We start from the raw sequence: 26,414 nt of genomic DNA on the forward strand, positions 1-26,414 counted from the left end.
TATGGAAATAAAGGCTAATCAAAATAGAAATAACCTGACAAGACAGATTATAGACTGTCAAGTTGAAAAAATAGGGAAGGACAATAATCTTGCAAATTAGCCAATTTTTATATGAATGGTGTCAGAGTAATTCACTGTTACGACATGGGATGGAACACTAACAAAGACTGAAAAAAACATATTTCCTCTCTTGAAATGGCCCCACCTATTAGGCTCCACCTAATACTAGGCCCCATCTAGTATTTCTCAATTTTACTGTGACATTCAAAAGTCATGTAGAATGGCTAGCATCCCTGGTTCCCTTTCACTAAATGCTTATAGCACCCCACTCATTAGGACAGTCAGAAATGTTGTAACTAGGTGTTGGAACCATGCCCTGTTGAGAAATTTTGATTCAGTTAATAGTAGGTGACCATACTGTTTTATATAAATTAATTCATTTACTCCTCAAAAATACTATTTGGTAGATTCTCCAATTGAAGTTTTTATCTTTTTATATTTTGAAAAAGCAAATGTTCATATTATTTCTATGCCCTGATCAAAGTCAAGCATTATGTAGGGTTTAATAAAATTGATAGAATTATACTTAGTGTAATATCTACAGACATGTTTTCATCTTCTGCTTGGGAAGAATCATTTTTGAAAGATACTTACGCTAAAACACTCTAGTACCAATTCTTGAAACGAAAATGTCATATTCATTCATATGTCATTAGGCCAACTTTCAGATGAGGAGCAAGAAAGGAGAAATGGAGTTTTGCAGAGGACAAGGAAAATGATCCTAGAGTAGACTGCCCTTTTCACTAAGGGATTTTGCAGGGTCAGCCATGCTTGACTACCTTAGAGTCATCCCAGCCCTAGAAGAGTACCCTTTTAAGTATTTAGTGAGTGAGTGAAGGAATGAGTACAATCCTGTGTCTGTCACCATGTCTTTATAAAAAAAAAATGCCATTACCAAACAAATATCTGACAAGAGATGTGTTTAAGGAAAGAATTCCCAAGTAAATCATAGGATTGCTAGTCATTCGGCCTCATGTTAGAACACCATTCTTTTACAGTCCCTCTTCATGTCCTCCATATATAGATCTATCATATACATACATTTATGTACAGGAAAATATAAGTACTTGTACCTCAAATTATGACCTAGCATCATCTGAAGAAAGTTAAAATTATTATTTTTGAGAGGTAAGTAAATGCATATTTAGAAAGATTTATTATCCCCTTCCTTCTCAAAGAAGGTAAAAATGGTGTTTAAGTGTTTAATGGGTTAAGCTTATTATTTTAAAAACTCACTAATACAGAACATCTCATCCCTAGTCAGTGCCAAATAACAGATGTTCTTGTATATTAAAAACAGTACTGTTCTGTAAGAACAAGTCAGATCAACAAGTATTTATTAAACATGTTTAGTATAGCCAACATTTAGTACTTTGGGGGATACAAAAGAAATAGAAGATGCAGTACTCACTGTAACTACAGAAGATGTCAGAACTAAATCCATTTCCTCCTCCTCCCCAGTAATCTTTTAAAATATTAGATAAAATTTATGGTGAAGGAAAATTGGCTTCCAAAAACCAAGGAATTCTTAGTTCAAGACTAAAATAATAGAGGCGTGCAATGTGCCATTCACTTTGTCTATAAAACATGGAATATTAGTAGTTGTCATGTTCTAGCGGTCATCAATTTAACTAGAATGGGAGGAAGGGTGGGACATACAAAATAATGATTTTTTAAGGAATATAACCAAATTGCTAGATAAGGGAATACTGAATTACCTTAGATATCCACTAAGCCAATATTGCTGTTTTTTGAAAATTATTATGAGAGAAATAGAGTGTTTATCAACTCTCTTCTATATATCCCATGTTAGCTAAATTCTTCCCATAATACTTCTGCTCATGTATATTTGCATCTTTAAGATCCACGTTAAGACAGTGTTCCTCCCTGAACCCTACCCCAGCTAAGATCACAAAATAAGTGATTTACCTAAAATTAGTCCTTATGGGAAACAGAGAAAAATGGAGACTGAGAGCCTTCTGAAGATAGGCCAAGAGAGCATTGCTTGGAAGATCAGTCTACATTTAGGAGCAGTTAAATGATGCCTGATAATTACAGGTACAAAGTGAAATCAGGAGAATGTATACTATTCATTATAATGTATGGTTAAATAATTACAGAAATAAAGTTTTCTGCTTGTCTTCTAAAATTTCCTCTAGTGTTTTATAACATTTTGAATCAAGATTAATTATTTCATAGTTCTAATAAGAGCTTTAAGAATGAGATAAAAGAGACAGCTTGTATTGAATTTACCTCTAGTGAGTGAAACGTAAGGATTTAATGTCTTTATAAGAACCATCCAAAAATTATAGTAAAATCTTTTGATCACCTTTGCAGATCTCTGTTAAGTCAAGGCCATGAAATAGTGTGTTAATAAAAGAGTGTAATAGAGTGGAAAGTTATAAAATGATGAAAGAATTTTCTGAAATTTTATATGATCGTGTACTGGTGATACCACTGTGGTGTTCAGCCCTTTGATCTCTCATGTGCTCTTGCAAATGAAATATAAAACCAGTACTTCATAAAGCATATCACCCTATCAGTGACTGCAGTAACTTAAAGCTTGCTTTTTAGCCATTGTAGCCATTGTGTGGTTGTAAGAAGTGAATTGTACAAATAATAACCATATTCTTGAAACATATCCATTCAGGTTTATTTTGAAAGTCCATTAATGTAACTGATAAGGAGTACCTTCCCTCTTCTGTAGCATATAGTCAAATAACTTAAAAAGTATATCGAAAGTTTTCTTGAAAGCAATGAAAGGGGAGTATTTCCTAGGTAGTATTACTGGTGTTTGTGTTAAGGTTTATGTTAGTTAAAGGAAAAGTCCTTTTTATTCTGAATTCCTTGAAGATGAAATAACTAAATATCTGTTTGAAAACTACCATATGCTATTTCTTTGCAGTTGAGAGTTTAATTTTGAAGTTTATTTTTAAATCTGACAAAATATCTCACAATTCCTATGCTTCAGAAATGTTTGTCTTTGTAAGTTAAATAAGATGTCACTTCTCCTTTGGGGTGGCCCTCAGGTATGATAAATTGGTAGTTTCTGCTGCATTTGTTTATATTTTAAAGAAAAAATGAAGGAATGACATGTAAACATGTAAGATTTTTTAACCCCTCCGAAGCTTCATGATGTATAATAGTAGATTGTTGTTTGTGTGGTAAAGTTGGTTTATTAGTATTATATTTGAATCAGGCCACTTTCTCTCCCCTTCAAAGTACAGCCTTTGATTATTGACTCTATTTTTGACTTAGAAATTTTTGTGTTCATAAATTTTAATATTATTTGTAGACAAGTCAATATAAAGATATCACAGCTTAGATGTTCAAATAATAGAGCATGAATGTTCCTATCATGGATTACAACTTTTTGTTAAGCACTCATTCATGTGATTTTCAGAAACCACTTTGTTTAGTCTTTTTAGTTAAAACATCTTAGTTTATTCTGTTTTAATAGTCTTTTGTGGGTAGTAACCCAGAAGGTAATTTACTTTTCAGGATATCTCCTTGCCCTCTTCCTTCCCCAAACACTTCCTGGGTACAGGGAAAATCTAATAAAACTTCTGGGCATGAGGAGGGATAGCTGCATATCTGACCTTCACACTGTCCTCTAGTTGATTAATAATTTTTAATTATTGACAGATAAAATAGCATAATTAATTATCTTTCATTTTCATCCTTATAATTCTTCTTGTCAGTAAAATTTCTGGTAGTCCATTTCATCTATTATTAATACTATTTGCTTAGTAGTATCAAGTATTGATTTTTTTAAAAAAGCAGAATTAGTCTAATATATTTTCTGAGTATATTTGAAACACTAACATATCCTGAAAGTATCCTTTGCAAAATTTTTATTTTACACTGTCATACCATTTTGTGGGCTTCCCTGGTAGCTCAGCTAGTAAAGAATCCACCTGCAATGCAGGAGACCCCAGTTCAACTCCTGGGTCGGGAACCCCTGGAGAAGGGAATGGCTACCCACTCCAATATTCTGGCCTGGAAAATTCCGTGGACTGTATGCTCCATGGGGTTGCAAAGAGTTGGACACAACTGAGCGACTTTCTCTTTTTTCACCATTTTGTCACCTCCACTGTTAAAGCCTTTCCCTACCTATCAAAGTTGTCTATAGTCTAAGCCACACGCTGACAGTTTATTCATTCATCTCTTTAACCTCCCATATCCCTATCAAGATTTATCTACCTAATCCCTAGATTTGTGCTTTCAATTATGTGATTCCCCACCTCTGAACTCCTTTTGCACTTAAACCCAGATATTTTAGCACTGAATAGTTTTATAATTTTTTTCACTCCTCCTCCTATTTGTGTGTTCACTTACTGTGGAAAGATACCACATTTTCTCTTTTTTTGAATCATCCATAGCATGGTAAGTGACTTAGTGATTGATTAGTAGGAATTGAAGGGGGAGAATCTTCATTTTGCTGTCACAAACTCAGTGAAAATTATGTTTCTTGTCTAGGAGTGTTGAAGGTCCCTTTCCTGTACAAGTAACGTTTGTAAAGTGCCTTCTCATCTTTATAACTACATCTAAGTATTAACTTTTATTCTTTTATATTTAATTAATCAACACAGTGATTCATGTGTTCCAGTCCTGTCTTTTAAAAGGATTATGGTTTATATTTTTCACTTTACCAGTTAGAAAAGGCCAAATGAATACAGATGTGTCATTTAATGTCATCTATTCCTTCTTTTGTCTATGTTGTAAACATTTGGTAGCAGAAATTTCCTTCTGTATTGAACTCCTTAATAGACAATGAGCTGCCAATTAAAACTGGAAAATAAAATTATCCAGGAAATTTCCTTTTGAATTTTCAGGGCGAACACCTCCCTCTAAGTAGAAGACCTCTTGAGAATATCTTGGCTATCCCCTATAAGGCAGCACCCAATTTATGAGACCTTTTTCTTAATTAAATGGGACACTTAGCATTTAAGTACCATATGGTTGCTGCTGCTACTAAGTCACCTCAGTCGTCTCTGATTGTGTGACCACAGAGTTGGCAGCCCACCAAGTTCCCCCGTCCCTGGGATTCTCCAGGCAAGAACACTGGAGTGGGTTGCCATTTCCTTCTCCAACCATATGGTTCGGTTCAGTTCAGTCGCTCAGTCGTGTCCGACTCTTTGTGACCCCATGAATCGCAGCACGCCAGGCCTCCCTGTCCATCACCAACTCCCGGAGTTCACTCAGACTCATGTCCATCGAGTCAGTGATGCCATCCAGCCATCTCATCCTCTGTCATTCCCTTCTCCTCTTGCCCCCCAGTCCCTCCCATCATCAGAGTCTTTTCCAGTGAGTCAACTTTCACGTGACGTGGCCAAAGTACTGGAGTTTCAGCTTCAGCATCCTTCCCTCCAAAGAAATCCCAGGGTCGATCTCCTTCAGAATGGACTGGTTGGATCTCCTTGCAGTCCAAGGGCCTCTCAAGAGTCTTCTCCAACACCACAGTTCAAAAGCATCAATTCTTTGGCACTCAGCTTTCTTCACAGTCCAACTCTCACATCCATACATGACCACAGGAAAAACCATAGCCTTGACTAGATGGACCTTAGTCGGCAAAGTAATGTCTCTGCTTTTGAATATGCTATCTAGGTTGCTCATAACTTTTCTTCCAAGGAGGAAGCGTCTTTTAATTTCATGGCTGCAGTCACCATCTGCAGTGATTTTGGAGCCCAAAAAAATAAAGTCTGACACTATTTCCACTGTTTCCCCATCTATTTCCCATGATGTGATGGAACCAGGTGCCATGATCTTCGTTTTCTGAGTGTTGAGCTTTAAGCCAACCTTTTCACTCTCCTCTTTCACTTTCATCAAGAGGCTTTTTAGTTCCTCTTCACTTTCTGCCATAAGAGTGGTGTCATCTGCATTTCTGAGGTGATTGATATTTCTCCTGGCAATCTTGATTCCAGCTTGTGCTTCTTCCAGCCCAGCGTTTCTCATGATGTACTCTGCATAGAAGTTAAATAAGCAGGGTGACAATATACAGCCTTGAGGTCCTCCTTCTCCGATTTGGAACCAGTCTGTTGTTCCATGTCCAGTTCTGTTGCTTCCTGACCCGCATACAGATTTCTCAAGAGGCAGGTCAGGTGCTCTGGTATTCCCATCTCTTGGAGAATTTTCCACAGTTTATTGTGATCCACACAGTCAAAGGCTTTGGCATAGTCAATAAGGCAGAAATAGATGTTTTTCTGGAACTCTCTTGCTTTTTCCATGATCCAGCAGATGTTGGCAGTTTGATCTCTGGCTCCTCTGCCTTTTCTAAAACCAGCTTGAATATCTGGAAGTTCACGGTTCATGTATTGCTGAAGCCTGGCTTGGAGAATTTTGAGCATTACTTTAGTAGCGTGTGAAATGAGTGCAATTGTGCGATACTTTAAGCATTCTTTGGCATTGCCTTTCTTTGGGATTGGAATGAAAACTGACCTTTTCCAGTCCTGTGGCCACTGCTGAGTTTTCCAAACTTAATATTCTACTGAAAAGCACTCAGCTTGAAATGAAGCAATAATTTTGACAATGAACTACCAAAAGTAAGATAAGTTCCTAATCTTAGATCAGGATACCTCTTCACCTGTACATCAAAGAATTAAATCTGAGAGTTCTACTTAAGACCACAGAGTTGAGAGGGGTGGGGAAGTTACAGTCAAGTTGCATCAAAACTGTCATTTTATTTACTTCAAGAGTAATGCTGTCTGTATCCATTGCTCTTAGGTTCAGTCTATATTATTGATTTCTTAATATGTCAGCATTACCTTAAAAGCTTTTGTTTTGAAATTTCCCTTGCAAACATTTGAATAGGTATGCATATATGTTTTATATAGCTCCTGATTTTTGACCATAGTAGTTTAACTTGATAATATTATATTTTTATACTTTTACAAAGAGTCTATTATCTTTCAATATGTTTTATTATGTGTATTAAGAAAGTTATAAACCCTTATAGCTTTTCTTTTTCTTGCTATACCACTTGCCTGAAAAGTATGCTTCTTCAGTTATAATGAACTTTTAGGTAATTTTACATATTATAAACAAATATACCAGCAATAAATTTGGAAATATTAAAATATGAATTTATGGGGATTTTTTCCCAGTTATAGTAGAAACTCTTATCTGACATGGTTGAACTTGCAGTTCCTTAGATAACCAAAACGTCAGCAAACTTAGGAAATCATTTTAAAGCAATGTCTACCTAACTTATTTAATTCACTTTTTTTTATTTTTGTTTGCACTTGATCTTTGTTGCTGCACATGGGCTAGTTGCAGAGAACAGGGCTGATGTCTAGTTGTGGTATGTGGACTTCCCATTGCTGTGGCTACTCTGTGCAGAGCACAGGCTATAAGCCGGCCGGTTTCAGTAGTTGCAGCACATGGGCTCAGTAGTTGCAGCTCACAGGCTCTAGAGCACAGGCTCGATAGTTACAGCACCAGAGGCTTAATTGTTCTGGGGCATGTGGAATCTTCTTGGACCAGGAATTGAACTCATATCCCGTGCATGGGCATATGGGTTCTTATCCAGGGCACCACCAGGGAAGTCTTACCTTATTTTAATAAATAATGTATATATGAAAATTTGCCAAATTTTTGGTATAGACCAAGGATTTTGTTTTTCTTAAATTATGTGCCCATTGATTTGCTTTGGACTTCTTTTTTGCTTAAACCACACCCATAATCCAGTGACTACAATGAAAACAAAATCTGTCAAGCAGTCATAATTCAAATATAGCTAGGTTTTTGTTTTAATTGTTTAATCTTTTGTAACTGTCATGCATGCCTAATTTAAGAGCATTTTTTTTTTCATTTAGAAACTTACCTTCATTTAGTTACCATCAACTTAGTTCCATTGAAACAGTTCTTTCACATTCATATTTTGCCAGCTTATATAATTATGTTATTACAATAGACTAATAAGCATGGGTTTGCATGACTTACAAGCATCACTTCACTAAGCCCATTTTTCTCTGAGGTAAGCCTACAACAGATGCACATGTGAGCTATTAGAAAATAATCTTACTCTTGTCAGTTCTGGAGAGAGAAAAAGTAATCTTTCAGAAGGAGGTCAGTTAAGAAAGTTTTTACTATATATTGTGTTCACTACATTTTAAAACTGATGGAAATTTATTCATTTACAAATACATGAAAATAAGATAAAATGCAAGTGGAAAGGGAATGATTTGAGAAATCAACCTTACAGATAAGCTCAACTGAAAAGTTGTGCCTTTTGCTATTGAGACAAATAATTCTTTTAAGATTGTTTCGTCAGAAAATTTGTCAGAGAAAATTTAGGCATTTTCAGTTGGTGATTACAAAGAAAGATGAAAGGGGAAAAAAAGATAAATGAGGTACAGCCAGTCTTGAAACCTATTTGACAGTATACTTGCTAAAGTTGAATGTATTTGTAAGCTATGATCCAGTGAGTATCCAGAAAGTAGAGGTGGAAAGATGTGGGCATGTGTCTGTGTAAGAAAGGAATGGGTGTGTGGATGTCTATATTCACTAAAAGACATGTACAGGAAAATCTGTAGAAGGATTATTAGTAATGACCATAAATTGGAAACAACCTAAATGTTTGTCAGCAGTAGAATGAGTAAATACTTGGCAGTACACTTAATTAATGGAATACTATGTACAGCAATGAGAATGAACAAAGGACAACATGCAGCAATGTTGGTAACTTTCCCAAGATTTAATAATGAATAAAAGATGCCAGACCACGAAAATACACTGGATAGTATTTTCCATAGGATTCCATCTTTATGATATCCCAAACCAGCAGAAGTCAGGATGGTGGGTACTTTTTGTGAGAAGGCAAGAAAGGAGAAGAGGGTGGCAGAGAATGAAATGGTTAGATAGCATCACCGACTCAATGGATGTGAATCTGAGCAAACTCCAGGAGATAGTGAAGAACAAAGGAGCCTGCCGGGCTACAGTCCATGGGGTCAGAAAGAGTCGGACGTGACTTAGCAACTGAACAGCGACAACAACAACAAAGGAAATAGGGACTATAAGGAAGCACAGATGACATTTGAAGTTCTGGAAATGCTATCTTAATCTGGATGCTTCAGGTGTGTTCTCTTTGAGCTGCATGCTTAAGATTTATGTATTTTAATTATTTATGGTATACTGCAAAAAAAGAAATGTGATTTCATCTGATGGCACTATGTTAACTAGATGAGATATGTTGTAAAGACACAGGAAAATAAGTTGAGCTCCGCAAAAGGATTTGAGAGAAGCTTAATTATAGAATCTATCAAAATGGGAAATAAAACCTAACAAGTTAAAGTGTACCATCTGTAGCTAATTTAGCTGTGATAACTCATTTCAGCCCAGTTGGTTGTATTTTGCATGCTTAGTACTTGGATTATGCAACTGCTGAGAATTATTTAATAAGCATATAATTATAAGCTATAAATCATTTTACCCTAATCCCATAAAGTAATCTGGATCACTCTCCTCATTTTTTACATCAGTTTGGTTTTTTTGTTTGTTTTGTTTTTTCCCAAAATTTATCAGATTCTGTTCAGGCTAAATACTGTTTAAAAATGAGATTAAAATTTGGTTCAGTGGACACAAATATACTTCATTAATTGGCTTGTTTTTATAGAATATCCATTTTTTAAATCTCTTTGGTTTCCTTCATTTGAAATTAAAAAGTCATGAAAATATCCTGGTCTGTATTCATTCAATATAATAGCAAACAAAAGTCAAATATGTATTAGAATAAAATCAAAAGAATGGAGCCTTTAATCCATTCTCTCCTGGGATTCACTGAATATGCAAGACAAATTTCTGCTGCTTCAGTAGTAGTAAAATATATGCTAGCCCACTACTTTATTGTATACATGGGAATAAAGAAGAAAGAAATACTCAGTTGCCTTGACTAATAATCTTATTTATCATGGAAAATGGAAACACAGTTGAATAAACCCGTAGGAAATGTGATTGCAACCTCCTCAGTTAAATTGTAGCTGTCTCCCTATGTAGTAAATACAGATGAAGTGTTAATTTAGCGAGAGGAAAAAAAAGTATATGCTTCTTCTATTTAATCAAGTAGATAATCAAGCATATTTATGTTAGTTTATATGTAACCAAGATATTTAAAGATTGGAGGTCCTATAATTTCTCTAGAAAGGAAAAATATTTAAATCCTGTGGTTTGGCACAGAATAGTGAGGCATTGTAAACTAAATATGTCTGCTTTCTTTGAAATAAAATTTTGCCTCAACCTTAAAAACATCCCCTAAGTTTCTTGAAACTGTTTTATGGCCCCTAATGAGATATGAACTATAATATAGAAGAAAAAGTCCAAGGCATTCTAATAAATGCATTCAGTTCTTAAGGACCAGATTCTGTGGACACTTTGCCAGCTACCCTTTACCTTCTGTCTCTTGCCATCCTAATTCTATGCCACACTCTGTACCAGTGAGATATAACAATGATTGAATGTGAAGAATGAGCTCAAAAACCATTAGTCTAGATGAAGAATAGGACTTCTCACAAAAGAGTCATTACTGAGACTTCTGAATCTTGATCTCTCCTCTGGGGATGGGAAGAAAATTGAGATGGAAATTGAGTAGGTTCGTTGTAAGTATTGAAGAGAGGGAGAGTACAGGGAACCAGATGCTTGTTCTTTCAGCCATTCTATCCTTTAATTTTTATTAGTCAAGGCTCCTTTTGAGAAGAATTGAGGAACTGAGCCATATCAGAAAAGGCAAATGATAGGAAATAGCCCTTGACCTGGGAACCCAAAGGCAGAAGGAGTGAGCAACTCCTATCTCCCTAAATTCCCATCACCTCATACTAGCTTCTTTATGTTTAAAATGGGAGCACTGGGGTGGAAGAGAGGGGTACAGGTGTATGTTTTAAGTACCCCTGGTAGAAATTATTAATTGAAGTGACTACTGAAGGGGCTTCCCTGGTGATTCAGATGGTCTGCCTGCCATGCAGGAGACCTGGGTTCCATCCCTGGGTTGGGCAGATCCCCTAGAGAAGGAAGTGGCAACCCACTCCAGTACTCTTCCCTGGAAAATCCCATGGACGGAGGAGCCTGGTAGGCTACATACAGTCCATGGGGTTGCAAAGAGTCAGACACAACTGAGCGACTTCACTTTCACTCACTGAAGTAGGAATACAACCTGATTAGTGACCTAGAAACTTCAAGATTCTGTCCACAAAATAGAGTCCATGAATAATTTAGTTACTGTGTTATGGTATTGCTGTATTAGATTAATTAGAAAATGTATGTGACTGTTTTTCCATTATTGAATGTGGTAAAACTTAAATTCTTCATACTGATTTTACATTTTCTAAAATAATTATAATTGTTATAATTTTCTATAAAAGATGCTTTAAATACAGATATCTACCCTATAATCTCTAGTTGATAGCCTTGAATAAATGTAGGGAATTTCTTTTTTTTAGTAGCGTATCAAAAATTTTTAACATTATACTCCTGTTCTTTTAGGATTTGGAACTTGGAAGGAATACAGACAGCTCATTTTGTTCTTCATTCCCCTGGAATGAGTGTATGCTGGCATCCTGAAGAAACTTTTAAGGTTATTATTTATAACTTAGCTTTCTTTTATCAAGCGGAAAAGACATACAGATGTGAAATACCTGCACAGAGAAGAAAAAAAAAAATCAGTGATTTGTTTTTCACCTCAGAGACTCTTAATTGTCACAAATGCATTTAGGTTAGTCTAGAACCTTATAAGTTCTCTGTAGTCAAGTTTTTATTTGACAACCATCATCTGTTTACTCAGAGTATACTTTTCATGCCTTTTGATAGGTTATAATCTAAACACTAATGCCTGGACTATCTAGTAAGCAGTATTTGTTTTAAAAAATATATGTTACATCCATGCTTGTGAGCCATAGTGTGTAAACAGAAAACATCAGTGGCGTAAGACAAATTTGACCTAGCTGCAGTGTTATTCAAATTCTATTCAGACTAAAGCTTTCTAAAATTCTGAAAATACACTGAGTTATTATCAGTTGGCCTAAATTCCATTGAGAAGATAGGAGCCATTCAGCAAGAGTTCTGTCATTTGCCAGTATCTTCTCCTGGGCATTACTCTACACTCCAGAATCTAAAACCTTGCCACATTCATCTTCTTAAAGTGAGTTCTTACGCTGTCCAGAGTTCCTGTTAGTTTGTAGGCACCCTGCTTCTCATAGCCCTCCAAGGTCTTCATACTTCCCCATGACTTTTCTGTCTTCACACTTGCACAAAAAGATAAACTTGACTGATCACAGCAGGTTAATAATACCTACTTATCTTTGGCTCATGGTCAGCATTTCATGTAGTTAGCTCATTTAATCCACATGGCAGCCTTCTGAGATGGGTACTGTGATGATCTCATTTTACACATAGGAAACCAAAGCTCAGAAAAGTTACTTGCCCAGGTTCACACAGCTACTAACTGGACAAATGGACATTTGTACCCCAGCAGCCTACTCCATAGGCCTCGCTCTTAACCCTAGCATTCTTGTTTCCCCATTTCAGTCTATCACCTTCGCATCTTTATTTCTGAATGTTTGAACCCATCACATCTTTGAACTTAAGTACCTTTTTACCCATCCCATGATCTAAATCTCCTCTACTCTCTCAAAAATCATCAGTGTTATTTTTAACAAATCCAGCGGGCTTTTCTTCCATTCTTAATCTCAAGGCAGCTTTTTATACTATTGATCATTTCTGCCTCGAAACCCTGCTCACTTGATCTTTAAAGCTGCATTATTCTAGCCATCTTGAGCATCTATGCATGTATATTTCCTTTCTCTTTCTCCTCTGCCAAATATTCTTTCATTATGTATTTATAAATTGTTGTAAAGAGTATTTCTCACCTACACTGTACCCTTTATTATAATAGAGGATAAAAGAAAGAATGAAGTCCTTGTCATTGAGTTACACACTGACTTATAAGTAAGAAAAACATGTAAATACAGTTACACAGACTTTAAGTGTTAGAATCAAACATCTAGTTAAGTAAACTGATGACATAAAGAAAGATTAACCATATATGCTCACAGCCTTCAAAGTAATCTTGAGCTGAGATGCCTAGACTACATTAGTGTATTCTCTGAACCCTGGGATACCATGAAATCTTGTTTCAGGCCTATTGGATATTTTATCAGTAGAATTATATTCTGTTTGTGAAGATGAGTGAAATTTTATAATTTATTTATATTACATGTATATATTATTTCCATGTGTATATTATTTCTGAATCCAGATTCTAAATTTTATTTTACGTCTAGATTTCTCCTTTGCAGCAGTGAGTCTACATGAAGCGTAATCAAAGAGTCTACCAGAATGTTAATATTACCATGTATAAATATAATAGGCTACTTTTTAAAAACTGTAACCCCAAAAAACAAAAACCTGTGACCTAGATGAGAAATAAGGATGTTTATCATAATCTCTATCCCAAAATTTATATCTTAATACTTAATTCATGGTTATTTAAGATTCCTTTCTTCCATATGCTTTGTTAGTTTCTATTAATCTTCTCTATGTCTTTGAAATTTTACCTTACCCATCTCCTTGTTTTTCTTGTTTCCATGAGTCCCTGCTCTAAATTGCATCAACTCAGTATCCTAAAGGAGATCAGTCCAGGGTGTTCAGTGGGAGGACTGATATTGAAGCTGAAACTCCAATACTTTGGCCACCTGATGCGAAGAGCTGACTCATTTGAAAAGACCCTGATGCTGGGAACGATTGAGGGCAGGAGGAGAAGGGGATGACAGGATGAGATAGTTGGATAGCATCACCGACTCAATGGACATGGGTTTGGGTGAACTCCGGGAGTTGGTGATGGACAGGGAGGCCTGGCGTGCTGCAGTTCATGGGATCGCAAAGAGTCGGACACAACCGAGCGACTGAACTGAACTGAATAATATCCTGAAATCATCTTTGATATCTTCCTTTCCTATATGCAAGTTTTTCCAGATCTTTAAAGTTTTTCTTCACTGTCTCTAGAATACATTCCTCTTAGTCATTAATGTGTATTCTTCACCTTTCTATTCCCACAAGTAATCCCTGCCAATCCTTAGCTTGTTTCTAAAATCTTTGGCTCTTCAATCTGATTCTTCTTGCCTACTTTAGTTAAGACTGACCTTTAAATATCAATTTAACTGTGTCACTACTTAACTCAGAAACCTATAATTATAGAAAGGCAGTACAATAGCAGTTAAAAGTATGGGCTCTTGAGTTAACTGCCTAGAGTCAGTGCCCAGTTCTACCACTTACTAGCTAAATGATCTTTGGCAAGTCACAAAATCTCTTCTCAATCACTTCTTCATCTTATAAAAAGGAAGCTTACGAAGATTAAAAGAGTGAACACTTATAAAGTCCTTAAAAGAAAACCTGATGCATCATAAGCACTCAATTTCAGCTGCTTGTCATTGTTGATACTATCGTTACTACTAAATGTAGTAGGTGGTGGTTCTCATTGGTCTGTCAGATAAAACCCAAAATTTTTGTTCTGTTTTGCTTGATCTTGATAAAAATGAGGCAGCCAGAGAAGAAAGGTAAGTCTGTGATCACCTGTCTCTTAAAATTCTTATGAAAGTCTTCAGTTCAGTCGCTCAGTCATGTCCGCCTCTTTGCGACCCCATGGACTGCAGCATACCAGGCCTCTCTGTCCATCACCAACTCCAGGAGCTTACCCAAACTCATGTCCATTGAGTCGGTGATGCCATCCAACCATCTCATCCTCTGTCATCTCCTTCTCCTCCTGCCTTCAGTCATTCCCAGCATCAGGGTCTTTTCGAATGAGTCAGTTACAGATTACACAAGAGAGCCATGTAATCTAGAAAGCACCAAGCAAATGCCAGCAATTAATGATAAAGTTACAGGGAATTCCTTGGCAGTCCAACGGTTAGGACTCATGCTTTCCCTCTCAGGGCCCAAGTTCAATCCCTGGTCTAGTAACTGAGATCCCACAGGCCACATGGCACAGCCGTTGATAGTAGTAGGATTTCCCTGGTGGTACAGTGGATAAGAATCCACATGACTAAAGAAGCTGTGCTATTAACCCACCATGCTTTATTGCCTGTCCTAACTGAGGTCCAGACAGACTTGGCCCTTCCATAGCTCATAAGTTAAACCTGAAATTCTCAAGACTTTTGGAGACAGGTTCAAAATCTCAAGTGTTTTTACTAGGTCCGAAATAAATTTTCCTTGGTCTTCTCCCATTTCCAATCCTTCCCGACCCATGACTTTACACAGCCCACCGGATCACTCACCAATCTTCATAACCTAGTCTTGTAGTAAGGAACACATATGGTGCTGTAGTTAGACCTGGGTTCAAACCCAGGCTCTGCCACAGGCTTAGTGATGAGATCTTCCACAAGTTACTTTAATCACTCTGCACCTCAGTCTCCTTTCTGAAAAATGGGATTGATGATAGCAGTTTCCTCAGATAGTGGTCATGAGGACTAAATATTTTTATATATTACAAATTATATTAATAATGTATTGTATATTACAACAAATTATTTTTGTTGTGTATTTGTCACTGACCTCATGTTATTGGAATAGTTTTAAATTCCACCTTTTCTCTTAAGAATCCCCTAATTTTAAAGACTGCCTGTGTCCTAAATAATTACTCCTCCTTTGCATCCCACTGTATTTCCCCTTAAATTATAGTCAGTTTTTTGTTTTTATTTTTTTTTTCATAATTCTCTCTCAATGGAAAGTTTCTAAAGATCAAGGATCATGTCTTTTACCTTTACTGAATGTAGCATGGTGTTTTACATACAAGTGTTTATGTGGTTGATCTTCATTATTCACAGATCCTACATTTGCAAATGTGCCTACTCACTAAAGTTTATTTGTAACCCCAAAATTAATACTCATCACTCTGACCGTCACAGACATGCATGGAGCAACACAAAATTTGAGTTGACTAATATGCACATTCCCAGCTAGGGCTGAATGAGGCAGTACTCTGCCTTCTTGTGTAAGCTCTCATACTGTAAACAAGTACCCTATTCGTGGTCTGTTTAGTGCCACATTTTTATGCTTTTTGTTGGCAATTTCTTTCATGTGTAAAATGACCCCCAAGCACACTGCTAAAGAGCTACTTAGTATTCCTAAACGCAGGAAGGCTGTGAGACGCCTTACAGAGAAAATACGTGTTAGATAAGCTTTGTTCAGGCATGAGTTGTAGTGCTGTTGCCTGTGACTTCTATGTTAATGAATCAATATGTATTAAATAAGATGTCTATAAACAGAAACAAGCTTGTGTATTGATCAGTTGACAAAAATGTTGTGGTCAGAGACTCACAGGAACACAACCCTATAATTTCCTTTAGGATCAGTGGTTTGATCTTCACTAACTCAGTGTTTGCAGTAACTTTATAAAACCTTAACTACTGTGAATAACTCAACTGTGTATGTGGATATATATGTATATACTTAGAGTGAATCTTTATGCTCTTCTTCCTGGTGACCATGTATAGTCATTTAAAATTGTACCCAGTTTTCTTGTGTCTTTCTTTTTGCCAGTTTCTTGTGAAGTTTTTTAATATTTGATTTTTTTTTAACTTAGGCTTACCTTATTTCCTTTGCATTTTACCTCCCTTTTGTAATATATGCACATGTTTACATATTACTGTATATATGACATTGAATCTCTGTCTCCTCAGATTTGACTAGTAAATTAGGTTGTTGAATTCTCTTTGTTTTTCTGTCTTACAGCTGATGGTTGCAGAGAAGAATGGAACAATTCGGTTTTATGATCTTTTGGCTCAACAGGCTATTTTATCCCTTGAATCAGAACAGATGCCATTAATGTCAGCACACTGGTGCTTAAAAAACACCTTCAAAGTTGGAGCTGTTGCGGGGAATGATTGGTTAATTTGGGATATTACTCGATCCAGGTACTTCCTTAGTATATTTATCTATTATTTACCAAAGAATCAGTCACTATTGCTAAATGATCCATTGACCTATTCTTGTATACCTGGGCCACATTGTAAAGCAAAATTAAGACTCTCCTACAAAAGGGCCAGAGTTAATGGGCTTTTACATAACAGATATGGGTTTTACAGATTTACTTTGAGAGTAACAGAAAGAATAATGCAAAGGAGATCTTTCATTGAGGAGGGTATGTGTGTGTGTGTATGCATGCACGTGTGGGTGTGTGCACTCAGTCATGTCTGACTCTTGGTGACCCCATGAGACTGTAGCTCAACAGGCTCCCCTGTCCATGGAATTTTCCAACCAAGAATACTGGAGCAAGTTGCCATTTCCTACTCCAGGGAATCTTCCTGACCCAGGGATCCAACTTACATCTCCTGCATTGGCAGGTGGATTCTTTTACCACTGAGCGACCTGAGAATCCATTAAGCAATGTTTACTTATGTTTAAAAAAAGAACACTGACCCTGTTAAATGATGTTGTTCTATAATGGTTCTAAATCATGTTCATATCTTTATCATATTTCAGCCATTTTAACTCAGTACTTATTTGGAATTTTGTCACAATTTTTAAGTACCTTGGGCGTTGTGTCCTTTAAAGAGAAAATAACACTGTAATCCTTAATTTAAGTTCATCTACCTGAGACCAACACATAATTCATAAGATGCAAAATAATATCTTTTAGTTACCCTCAAGATAAGAGACCCGTCCACATGGATCGAGCCTGCTTATTCAGGTAATGTACCATTTGAGGGGGAGGGCGGTTATAATTTGATTTTTTGTATTTGATTATTTTGTTCATGCTGTGCCAATTTCTAGAATATGTTTCCAGTCCTCTCCTTTGCACTGACTTTTTTCTTTTTTTCTGGTTGTTTTATAAATGGATGTTTCGCTTTTTTTTTTTTTTTTTTGGTCGCGGTGAGAGATTGTTTTCCAATATTTTCTTTGAAAATGTTTATAAAATACAGAATGTTACTACTCCACTAATACCACTCTAATAATTTAGAGCATTTGCTTTCATAATTTTTCTGCTGATAAAGATGTAAAATGTAGGTGTGCCCATTCTATGCATGTAAAAACTACATACATTGTTGTCCTCAAGTGAGAACACACTGGATATTATACATCTGTGGCTTTTTTTTCCACTTAAATTATTGTGCTTGTTTTTCATTTCATTCATTTTTACATAATATTGCACTGTATAGTGTAGTCTTGGAAAATTTACTAACAGAGACTAAAATCAGTAGGACGTTTATTATATGTTGTATTTCATCAAATCTAAAATACCCCCAATTAAACTGTAGAACCTAAGGACACTATTATTTTATGTATTCTAAGGAAAAAATGTATTCAACTAAATGTAAGCATGTCGTAGATTATAAGGTGAATCTTGATTTCAGAGATTGAGCAAATTCACATTTTAAAATCAACAAACTATAGACTCACAGACATAGAAAAATTTTGGTTACAAAAGGGGAAAGAGGGGGAGAGGAGGGGATAAACTTGGAGTTTGGGATTAACACATACACACTATTATATATAAAATAGATTACCAAAAAGGATTTGCTGTATAGCACAGGGGATATTTTGTAATCACCTATAAAGGAAAAGAATTTGAAAAGAAATACATATATATGTATATATAAAATATATATATAACTGAATAACCGTGCTGTACACCTGAAACTAACATAATATTAAAGATCAACTATACTTCAGTTTTCATTTTTTTTTTCCCATTTGCTAAAAATAAAACCAGCAAACTATGGTACTTAAGTCTAAAGGAGGTCATCTCAGGATTGGTTTATATCATTAAGAATTCAGATCTTTCCATCTGCTATCCTCAGTGGCAAGGCTTTGACTTGGTGCTTCCCAGTTGCAAGATGACTTCCAGTGTTCCAGACACCATAGCCTCATACCATGTTGTCCAAACTAAGAGGAGAGGAAGAAGCCACTCCCCTTTTATTGGAGATTGCTATCTTTGCCTTATACCAATTGTCTCTTACCCCTTGGGGTCAGACACCCTGTGTCAGGCCCCAGCTGGGGTTCAGTTAGCTCAGAAACAGGGCAGAATGCCTGTTGGACAGCAACTAATCATATCTACCACATATTAAAGTATTAGCTAGACTTATAGCCTTTTTTTTTTTTTTTTTTTTTGGTCAAGGAATCTTTTTTTTCCCTCATAGCTCCCCCACTGCACTTATTATTGTGGAACACTTGTTGCTGGAGGTCAATTAACACTTGGTGGTTCATTGATTCAATGTATTCCAATGTCTATGTTGCCTTAATACTTGAATACTTAAACATTTCTGTATTCTAGGTGTTTACTTTATACGAAGGAGTTTAAACTCATGAGTTTATCATTAATTTTAAAACAAATGTCAATAAGAATTTTAAATGTATTGGGTTTTTAATGTATTGTGCTATGCAATATTTTTTGTCTGATTCCTTGTTTGCATCTCCTGCCATATTGTCAGAGTTTTGGGAACTGCTGACTTTGTGTAACTTTGAAATTTAATGAAGTGGCCCATGATAAGCAATTAATAAACATTCACAGAATGAGAAAATATTTATAGCTAACTTCCCTGAAATTCCCAGTCTGATTGTAAATCCATATTATCAAATTTAGACTTATAAAATTAGCATTTTGGTACAAAGAGAAATAACCAATTTTAGAAAAGCTTGTGTTTGTCTGTAGGATTCTGTACTTATTTTCATCCTTTGTCCTTTTTAGATGGTCCACGATTAATGAAAACTTATTTGCAACCACTGGTTATCCTGGCAAAATGATGAGTCAGTTTCAGATTCATCATTTAGGACATCCTCAGGTAATGTGGTGATGTTTGGTAATGTGGCATATGTGTTTTTAAATTTGTGTTTTCTACTTTTCCACTTATAGCTCTCCAGATTTGTGATACATAAGTAACTAAAGGATTTATGAAAAAGAAAGCATTTTTTGATGTTTAAATCACCAGTGGTAACAGACTTTTTGCTAGTATTCACATACGAAGTATTTTATTTCTTCTATTTCCTCCTTCATTTAAACATAATTGTGCTTGCCTGGTTGGTTTAGACTGTGAAAATGTTTGTGTCTAGGCTGCACCAGTTATCCATAGTTGATTTGTACACTTCATTCCAGTCAGTTACAAACAAATACTATGTATTTCACTTATGAGGGAGCACATTTTTTAATTCTGTTGCTGCTATAAACAAAGACAGTTTTTCAATGTACTTCTTGGTTTTAAAAGGTAGTTTTTATTTATTAATGTTGGTGATGTATTGAACTTCTTTAATCCTTCACATATTTTATAGCCCATCCTCATTGGCTCTGTAGCTGTTGGATCTGGCCTTTCCTGGCATAGAACTCTTCCACTGTGTGCAATCGGAAGTGACCACAAGCTGTTGTTTTGGGTGACTGAAATGTAGAGTAAATTTTCTGTGTACTTAGATCCATAAAACTGGACCTTAGTACATATTTTGGAGAATTTCTTATTTTTATATCAAATATATACTGTAAGATCTAGAAATGTTCCAGTTGTTGCTTTTGTTAAATAAAATACTGATGGTTTGAATCATTTCCCTATTCTATTCTATGTATGTGTGTGGTTTTCTTTTTTTTTTTTCTAAGTCAACTTTTAAGAGTATGACTAACTCAGCAGCTCTAGGAAAGAGATGATTAGGGAAGCTTAATGCTTTTGATTTTATCACAGGATTTTCCAAAGGGTATCTTATGTTCTATACCTTAATATATGCTATTTTCCTAATTCTCAAAGACACAAACATTTACAAAAGGGAAAAAAGGCCTCTTCCATTATTCTGGAAATTGGTTGAATATATAAAATGTATGTGTGGGTAAATGCATATGCATTTTCTGTTAGCAGTATATGCATATACAGGAGACATAAGAGACGTGTGTTCAGTCCCTGGATAGGGAAAATCCCCTGTAGGAGGAAATAACAACCACTCCAGTATTCTTGTCTGGAAAATTCCATGGGCAGAGAAATCTGGCAGGCTACAGTCCATAGAGTCACAAAGAGTCAGACACAACTGAGTGACTTTCACCTCATAAATATAGGAGTCTTATTACAACTTTCTCAGTAATTATAAAGGATTATTATTCAATTTATGTAAGAAATTATTTTCTTATATCACTGTGTTATCAATCTGTTTAATTTCAGAGATGAATAATTCTTATTTTTGAAGAACTGGAGATTTATTATTAATAATGCAAATAAATATTCAAGTTTTCTTTTCATAAGACATCTTAAGTATCTTATGACACATCTTATGAAATCAAAATTATCTTTGAGAGATACAGAATTGTTACAGGTAATTTTTTTTTAGTAATATCTTGTAATCATGTACATGTATAAACTGCTACATGTGTTTAATTAGAAGGAAAAATTGTATAGCATAGCAGTTCAGTTCAGTCACTCAGTCATGTCCAACTCTTTGTGACCCCATGGACTACAGCACGCCAGGCTTCCCTGTCCATCACCAACTCCCGGAGCTACTCAAACTCATGTCCATCGAGTCGGTGATGCCATCCAACCATCTCATCCTCTGTTGTCCTCTTCTCCTCCTGCCTTCAATCCCAGCATGGGGGTCTTTTCCAATGAGTCAGTTCTTCACATCAGGTCAAATAGCATAGCAGTTCCCAAGTTAAGTACTGAATACAGTAAAATATTATTACCAAATATTAAAAATATTTTCTTTTACCCTTTCATAAGTAGATTTTTAACTTAAGGCAAAGTTGAAGGAATTTTGACATGGTTCCCATTAAAAGTCTCTGTGAGGGGACAGAGAACCCTAAAAGTGTGAAGATATACCAAAGACTTCGTAAGAGTTTTGTCATTTTAAGGTGTATGTCAAAAATGACAAGTTGGGTCAGTATATTTGAAAATTGTCTTATACTTAGAAATTGAGTGGGCTTAGGAATAGATGTTGGAGAAGCATGTTGGGGCTTGGGTATTTGGGTATCTTGGAGATGGATCCTCTGGAATAAGGGCTTACCCATTTATAAAAGTTATCCAATGAAATTACCCACTGGGCCTGGTGTCTATAGGGAACGTACTGAGGAAAAACTCATGGTGATTGTGTGAATACAGTTCTGCCAAAGAGAGGCAGTAAGTGTTACCCTCAAAAGAGAAAAGGTGATTACATCTGTAAATTAAGGTGACTCTGAGATAAGACATTCTCAAGAAATGAGACGGATGTCTTTAGCCCTTTGGGAGTGGTATGCATTTTATCCTGAGTAAACTTTGAGACTATTTCAAATACTAAAAGGTGATGCTGTGAAAGTGCTACACTCAACATGCCAGCAAATTTGGAAAACTCAGCAGTGGCCACAGGACTGGAAAAGGTCAGTTTTCATTCCAGTCCCAAAGAAAGGCAAAGCCAAACAATGCTCAAACTACTGCACAATTGCACTCATCTTAACATGCTAGCAAAGTACTGCTCAAAATTTTCCAAGCCAAGCTTCAACAGTATGTGAACCATGAACTTCCAGATATTCAAGCTGGATTTCGAAAAGGCAGAGGAAGCAGAGATCAAATTGCCAACATCTGTTGGATCATTGAAAAAGCAAGAGAGTTCCAAAAAAAATCTGCTTTATTGACTATGCCAAAGTCTTTGACTGTGTGGATCACAATAAACTGGAAAATTCTTCAAGAGATGGGAATACCAGACCACCTGACCTGCCTCCTGAGAAATCTGTATGCGGGTCAGGAAGCAACAGTTAGAACTGGACATGGAACAATAGACTGGTTCCAAATAGGGAAAGGAGTACATCAAGGCTGTATATTGTTACCCTGCTTATTTAACTTATATGCAGAGTACATCATGAGAAATGCTGGGCTGGATGAAGCAGAAGCTGGAATCAAGATTGCTGGGATAAATATCAATAACCTCAGATATGCAGATGACACCACACTCACAGCAGAAAGGGAAGAAGAACTAAAGAGCCTCTTGATGAAAGAGGAGAGTGAAAAAGTTGGCTTAAAACTCAACATTCAGAAAACTAAGATCATGGCATCTGGTCCCATCACTTCATGGCAAATAGATGGGGAAACAATGGAAACAGTGACAAACTATTTTCTTGGTCTCCAGAGTCACTAGAGATGGTGACTGCAGCCATGAAATTCAAAGACGCTTGCTCCTTGGAAGAAAAGCTATGATAGACCTAGACAGCATATTAAAAAGCAGAGACATTACTTTGCCAGCAAAGGTTCATCTAGTCAAAGCTTTGGTTTTTCCAGTAGTCATGTATGGATGTGAGAGTTGGACTATAAAGAAAGCTGAGCACCAAAGAACTGATGGTTTCGAACTGTGGTTTTGGAGAAGACTCTTGAGAGTCCCTTGGACAGCAAGGAGATCCAACCAGTCTATCCTAAAGGAGATCAGTACTGAATATTCGTTGGAAGGAGTGATGCTGAAGCTGAAACTCCAATACTTTGGTCACCTGATGTGAAGAACTGACTCATTTGAAAAGACCCTGATGCTTGGAAAGATTGAAGGTGGGAGGAGAAGGGGATGACAGAGGTTGAGATGGTTGGATGGCATCACTGACTCAATGGACATGAGTTTGTGTAAACTCTGGGATTGGTGATGGATGGGGAAGCCTGGTGTGCTGCAGTCCATGGGGTCACAAAGAGTTGGACATGACTGAGGAACTGAACTGAACTGACTGAAGCACTGAGAATTCTAACCTCTTTGTTTAGATCTCATATATAGGCTATCTGACCATTTGGCAGCTTCTACTTTGTTAAACTTACTGTGTTCAATTATTGGGTTGGCCAACAAGTACTTTAAATGGTACAAAGATACTCTTTTTCCTTAGTAAACTTTGTTCTTAGTAAACTGTTTAAACTAAGATGGGAGGAAATGTTTGATGGGGAATTAACTATTGGTCATCACTTCTAATTCCTGATAAATAATACAAGACCTGATTGTGTATATGTCCCCTAGTTTTAGTTTTTCCATGTTTGTTTATAAATATGCTTAAGAGGTTTCTCTTTTTTGAATAAGTTTTTCTCAGGATTGCTTCTCTTACAAACATTTTAGAAAGAAGAAAAAAAGGTTGTGCTTATGTTCTAAAACTTGTATTATTTAGGACTGTTGAAGCAAAAGTCAGGACATCACAAATCTGCAAGATGTCAGAACTAAATCCTACCCTTTCAAAATGATGGGATCATAAGTCTCATTTTATTTTTATGATTTGGCTTTTATGTTATGAGTATTTCAATGTCTCTCCCATGCCAAAAACACAGAATCGTACACCCATGCTCTCCAGTTTGTTTCTTTCTTTGGTAATTTGTGACTACATATTGACACTGACCTTGAAATGTTCCTGTTGCTGTTTTAAATCTCATGTCAGTGGAGAAGAAATTGAAATCTGGTTTCCACATTTGTGTCTGGTTTTCTGTAATTGTCCAAAATCTGACATTATCCCAGAAATGCTGATTGGGAGGTTATGAGACAGTATTGTGCCCAAGACTAATTTCTGAAGAGAGAAATTTGCTCCAAATTATTCCCCATATTTTTCTGTACCTCAAAAAATTAAACTCAGTTTAACCCAACTTTAGACTATACCAGTAATATCCTTGGTTCTAGGCCTAAATAAAAAATTTTAAGTAAAAACGATCATTATGATAGTCCATTTCCACACATTTTTGATGAGAGCTTGCTCAGGTCCTCAGAAGCAGCATTCTGTTCCAGTATATTCTGTCAAGCTATTGTGCTCAACAGCAGGGACAGGCGAGAACAACAACCTTGCTGGTTCAAAAACATTTATGTTTAACAGACATCTGAAAAGAATTTCAAACAAGCTAACATTTGTTTCTAATTATACATCTAAAGAAATGTGCCATTTAAAACATAGGTAGAAGTTTTCTTTTGTTATTATTAATGTGGCTTTAATTTATAGCTACCATTTGTTCACTAAGCACAGTAACAACAAAATAATTAGGATATCAGCTTTGAGGATCTCATTTCACAAAAGGAAAAACGAGCACACATTTGATGACATATCCATTACTCAGACTCAACAGAACCAATTTCTTTTGCATGCACTGACACAGACTTAATGGGAAATCAAAAACATTGAATTGTCTTGCTGACCTACTCGGCTGTTCTTTAAACTACATTAGTAGTTTAGTAAAAACATTAGTAAAAACAATTGTTGACCTTATGAGGATCCAATTACATTTGCCTGACAATTTCTCTGGATGAGCTTATTTCTGTTTTCACTTATGTCTTTGTTATATAGCTATTTGCCTTGTTGACTCACTTGCAACAGAATACACTACCCTGGGACTTGTAACACATATAAGCTTATAAAATCCATATGAACACTGGTAAGTAAAAGTGAGGTCACCAGGTTTTTCAGCCTTTGCAAACAATTTGAATAACCAATGGACTTAAAAGATCTATGAAACAAGCATTTCTATCAACCACAGTTTTAGTGCTATATTGAACTGAGTGTTTCCTCCCTTTGTAATAAAAGACAGTAAATGCTGCTGATCCCTTTGCTTCTAATGGTGGTTAAACACAAAACTTTCATCTTTCTTATAAACACAGCTGTTGTCCTATCAGTAAGCCAAATCCAGAAAAGATTAGACTTTGGCCAAAATTAAGGTTAATCTCTGCAACCATCTGAAGAAGAGCTTTCTAATACTGTTTTAGGAAATCTGTTTTTGAGACTGTATCAAGGAAATCAGGCCCAGACAACTAACTTCCAAATAAGCCAGAGGCAACTAGTGGTAAATTAGACCACAGTGATAAAGAAGGTAGAGACTCTAAACAAATTTTTGGTTCATTTTTACTTAGACTATAACTGTAAGAAGTTAATTTTAGTTGACATTTAAGTTTAAACCAGACCAATACAAATTATTTTTAAATAACTTTCAATGACCTTTTCTTACTTTAATGTTTCTTTGTTTAATTGCTAGTTCTTTCTTCCACTAGGACTAATGAAAACTAGGTGTTTATTTTTATTCTGTGATCTAATGGATGCTGGCAATTTGGTCTCTGGTTCCTCTGCCTTTTCTAAATCCAGCTTGTATATCAGAGGTACTAGGTTCACGTACTATTGAAGCCTAGGTGGAAGGATTTTGAGCATTACCTTGCTAGCATGTGGAAAGAGTGCAATTGTACAATAGTTTGAACATCCATTGGCATTACTTTCTTTGGGATTGCAATGAAAACAGCTTTTCCAGTCCTGTAGCCACTACTGAGTTTTCCAAATTTGATGGCATATTCAGTGCAGTCCTTAAACAGCATTATCTTTTAGGATTTTGCCGACATCCAGTAGATCATAGAGAAAACAAGGAAATTCCTGAAAAACATCTATTTCTGCTTTATTGACTATGATGAAGCCTTTGACTGTGTGGATCACAACAAACTGTGGGATATTCTTAAAG

General features: G+C 36.0%; 1 protein-coding gene across 2 annotated transcripts in view; it reads left to right on the plus strand.

Annotated features, from left to right (window-relative positions):
- NUP37 (nucleoporin 37) overlaps positions 1–20,572 on the plus strand; it is a 52,124-nt gene extending 31,552 nt beyond the window's left edge. The window contains exons 6-10 of one of the 2 annotated variants that reach the window (XM_040234862.1): positions 11,533–11,623; positions 16,774–16,955; positions 17,681–17,731; positions 19,730–19,823; positions 20,308–20,572. In XM_040234862.1, the coding sequence (XP_040090796.1) occupies positions 11,533–11,623; positions 16,774–16,955; positions 17,681–17,731; positions 19,730–19,823; positions 20,308–20,421 (532 nt within the window). In that variant the 3' untranslated portion in view covers positions 20,422–20,572. Of the gene's footprint in view, positions 1–11,532; positions 11,624–16,773; positions 17,732–19,729; positions 19,824–20,307 lie in introns of both variants that reach the window. The other variant, XR_005719925.1, reaches the window with a different exon arrangement.
- The last annotated feature ends 5,842 nt before the right edge of the window (positions 20,573–26,414 follow it).

This window comes from Oryx dammah, unplaced genomic scaffold (genome assembly GCF_014754425.2).
Source record: "Oryx dammah isolate SB20612 unplaced genomic scaffold, SCBI_Odam_1.1 HiC_scaffold_29, whole genome shotgun sequence".
Classification (NCBI taxonomy): Eukaryota; Metazoa; Chordata; class Mammalia; order Artiodactyla; family Bovidae; genus Oryx; species Oryx dammah.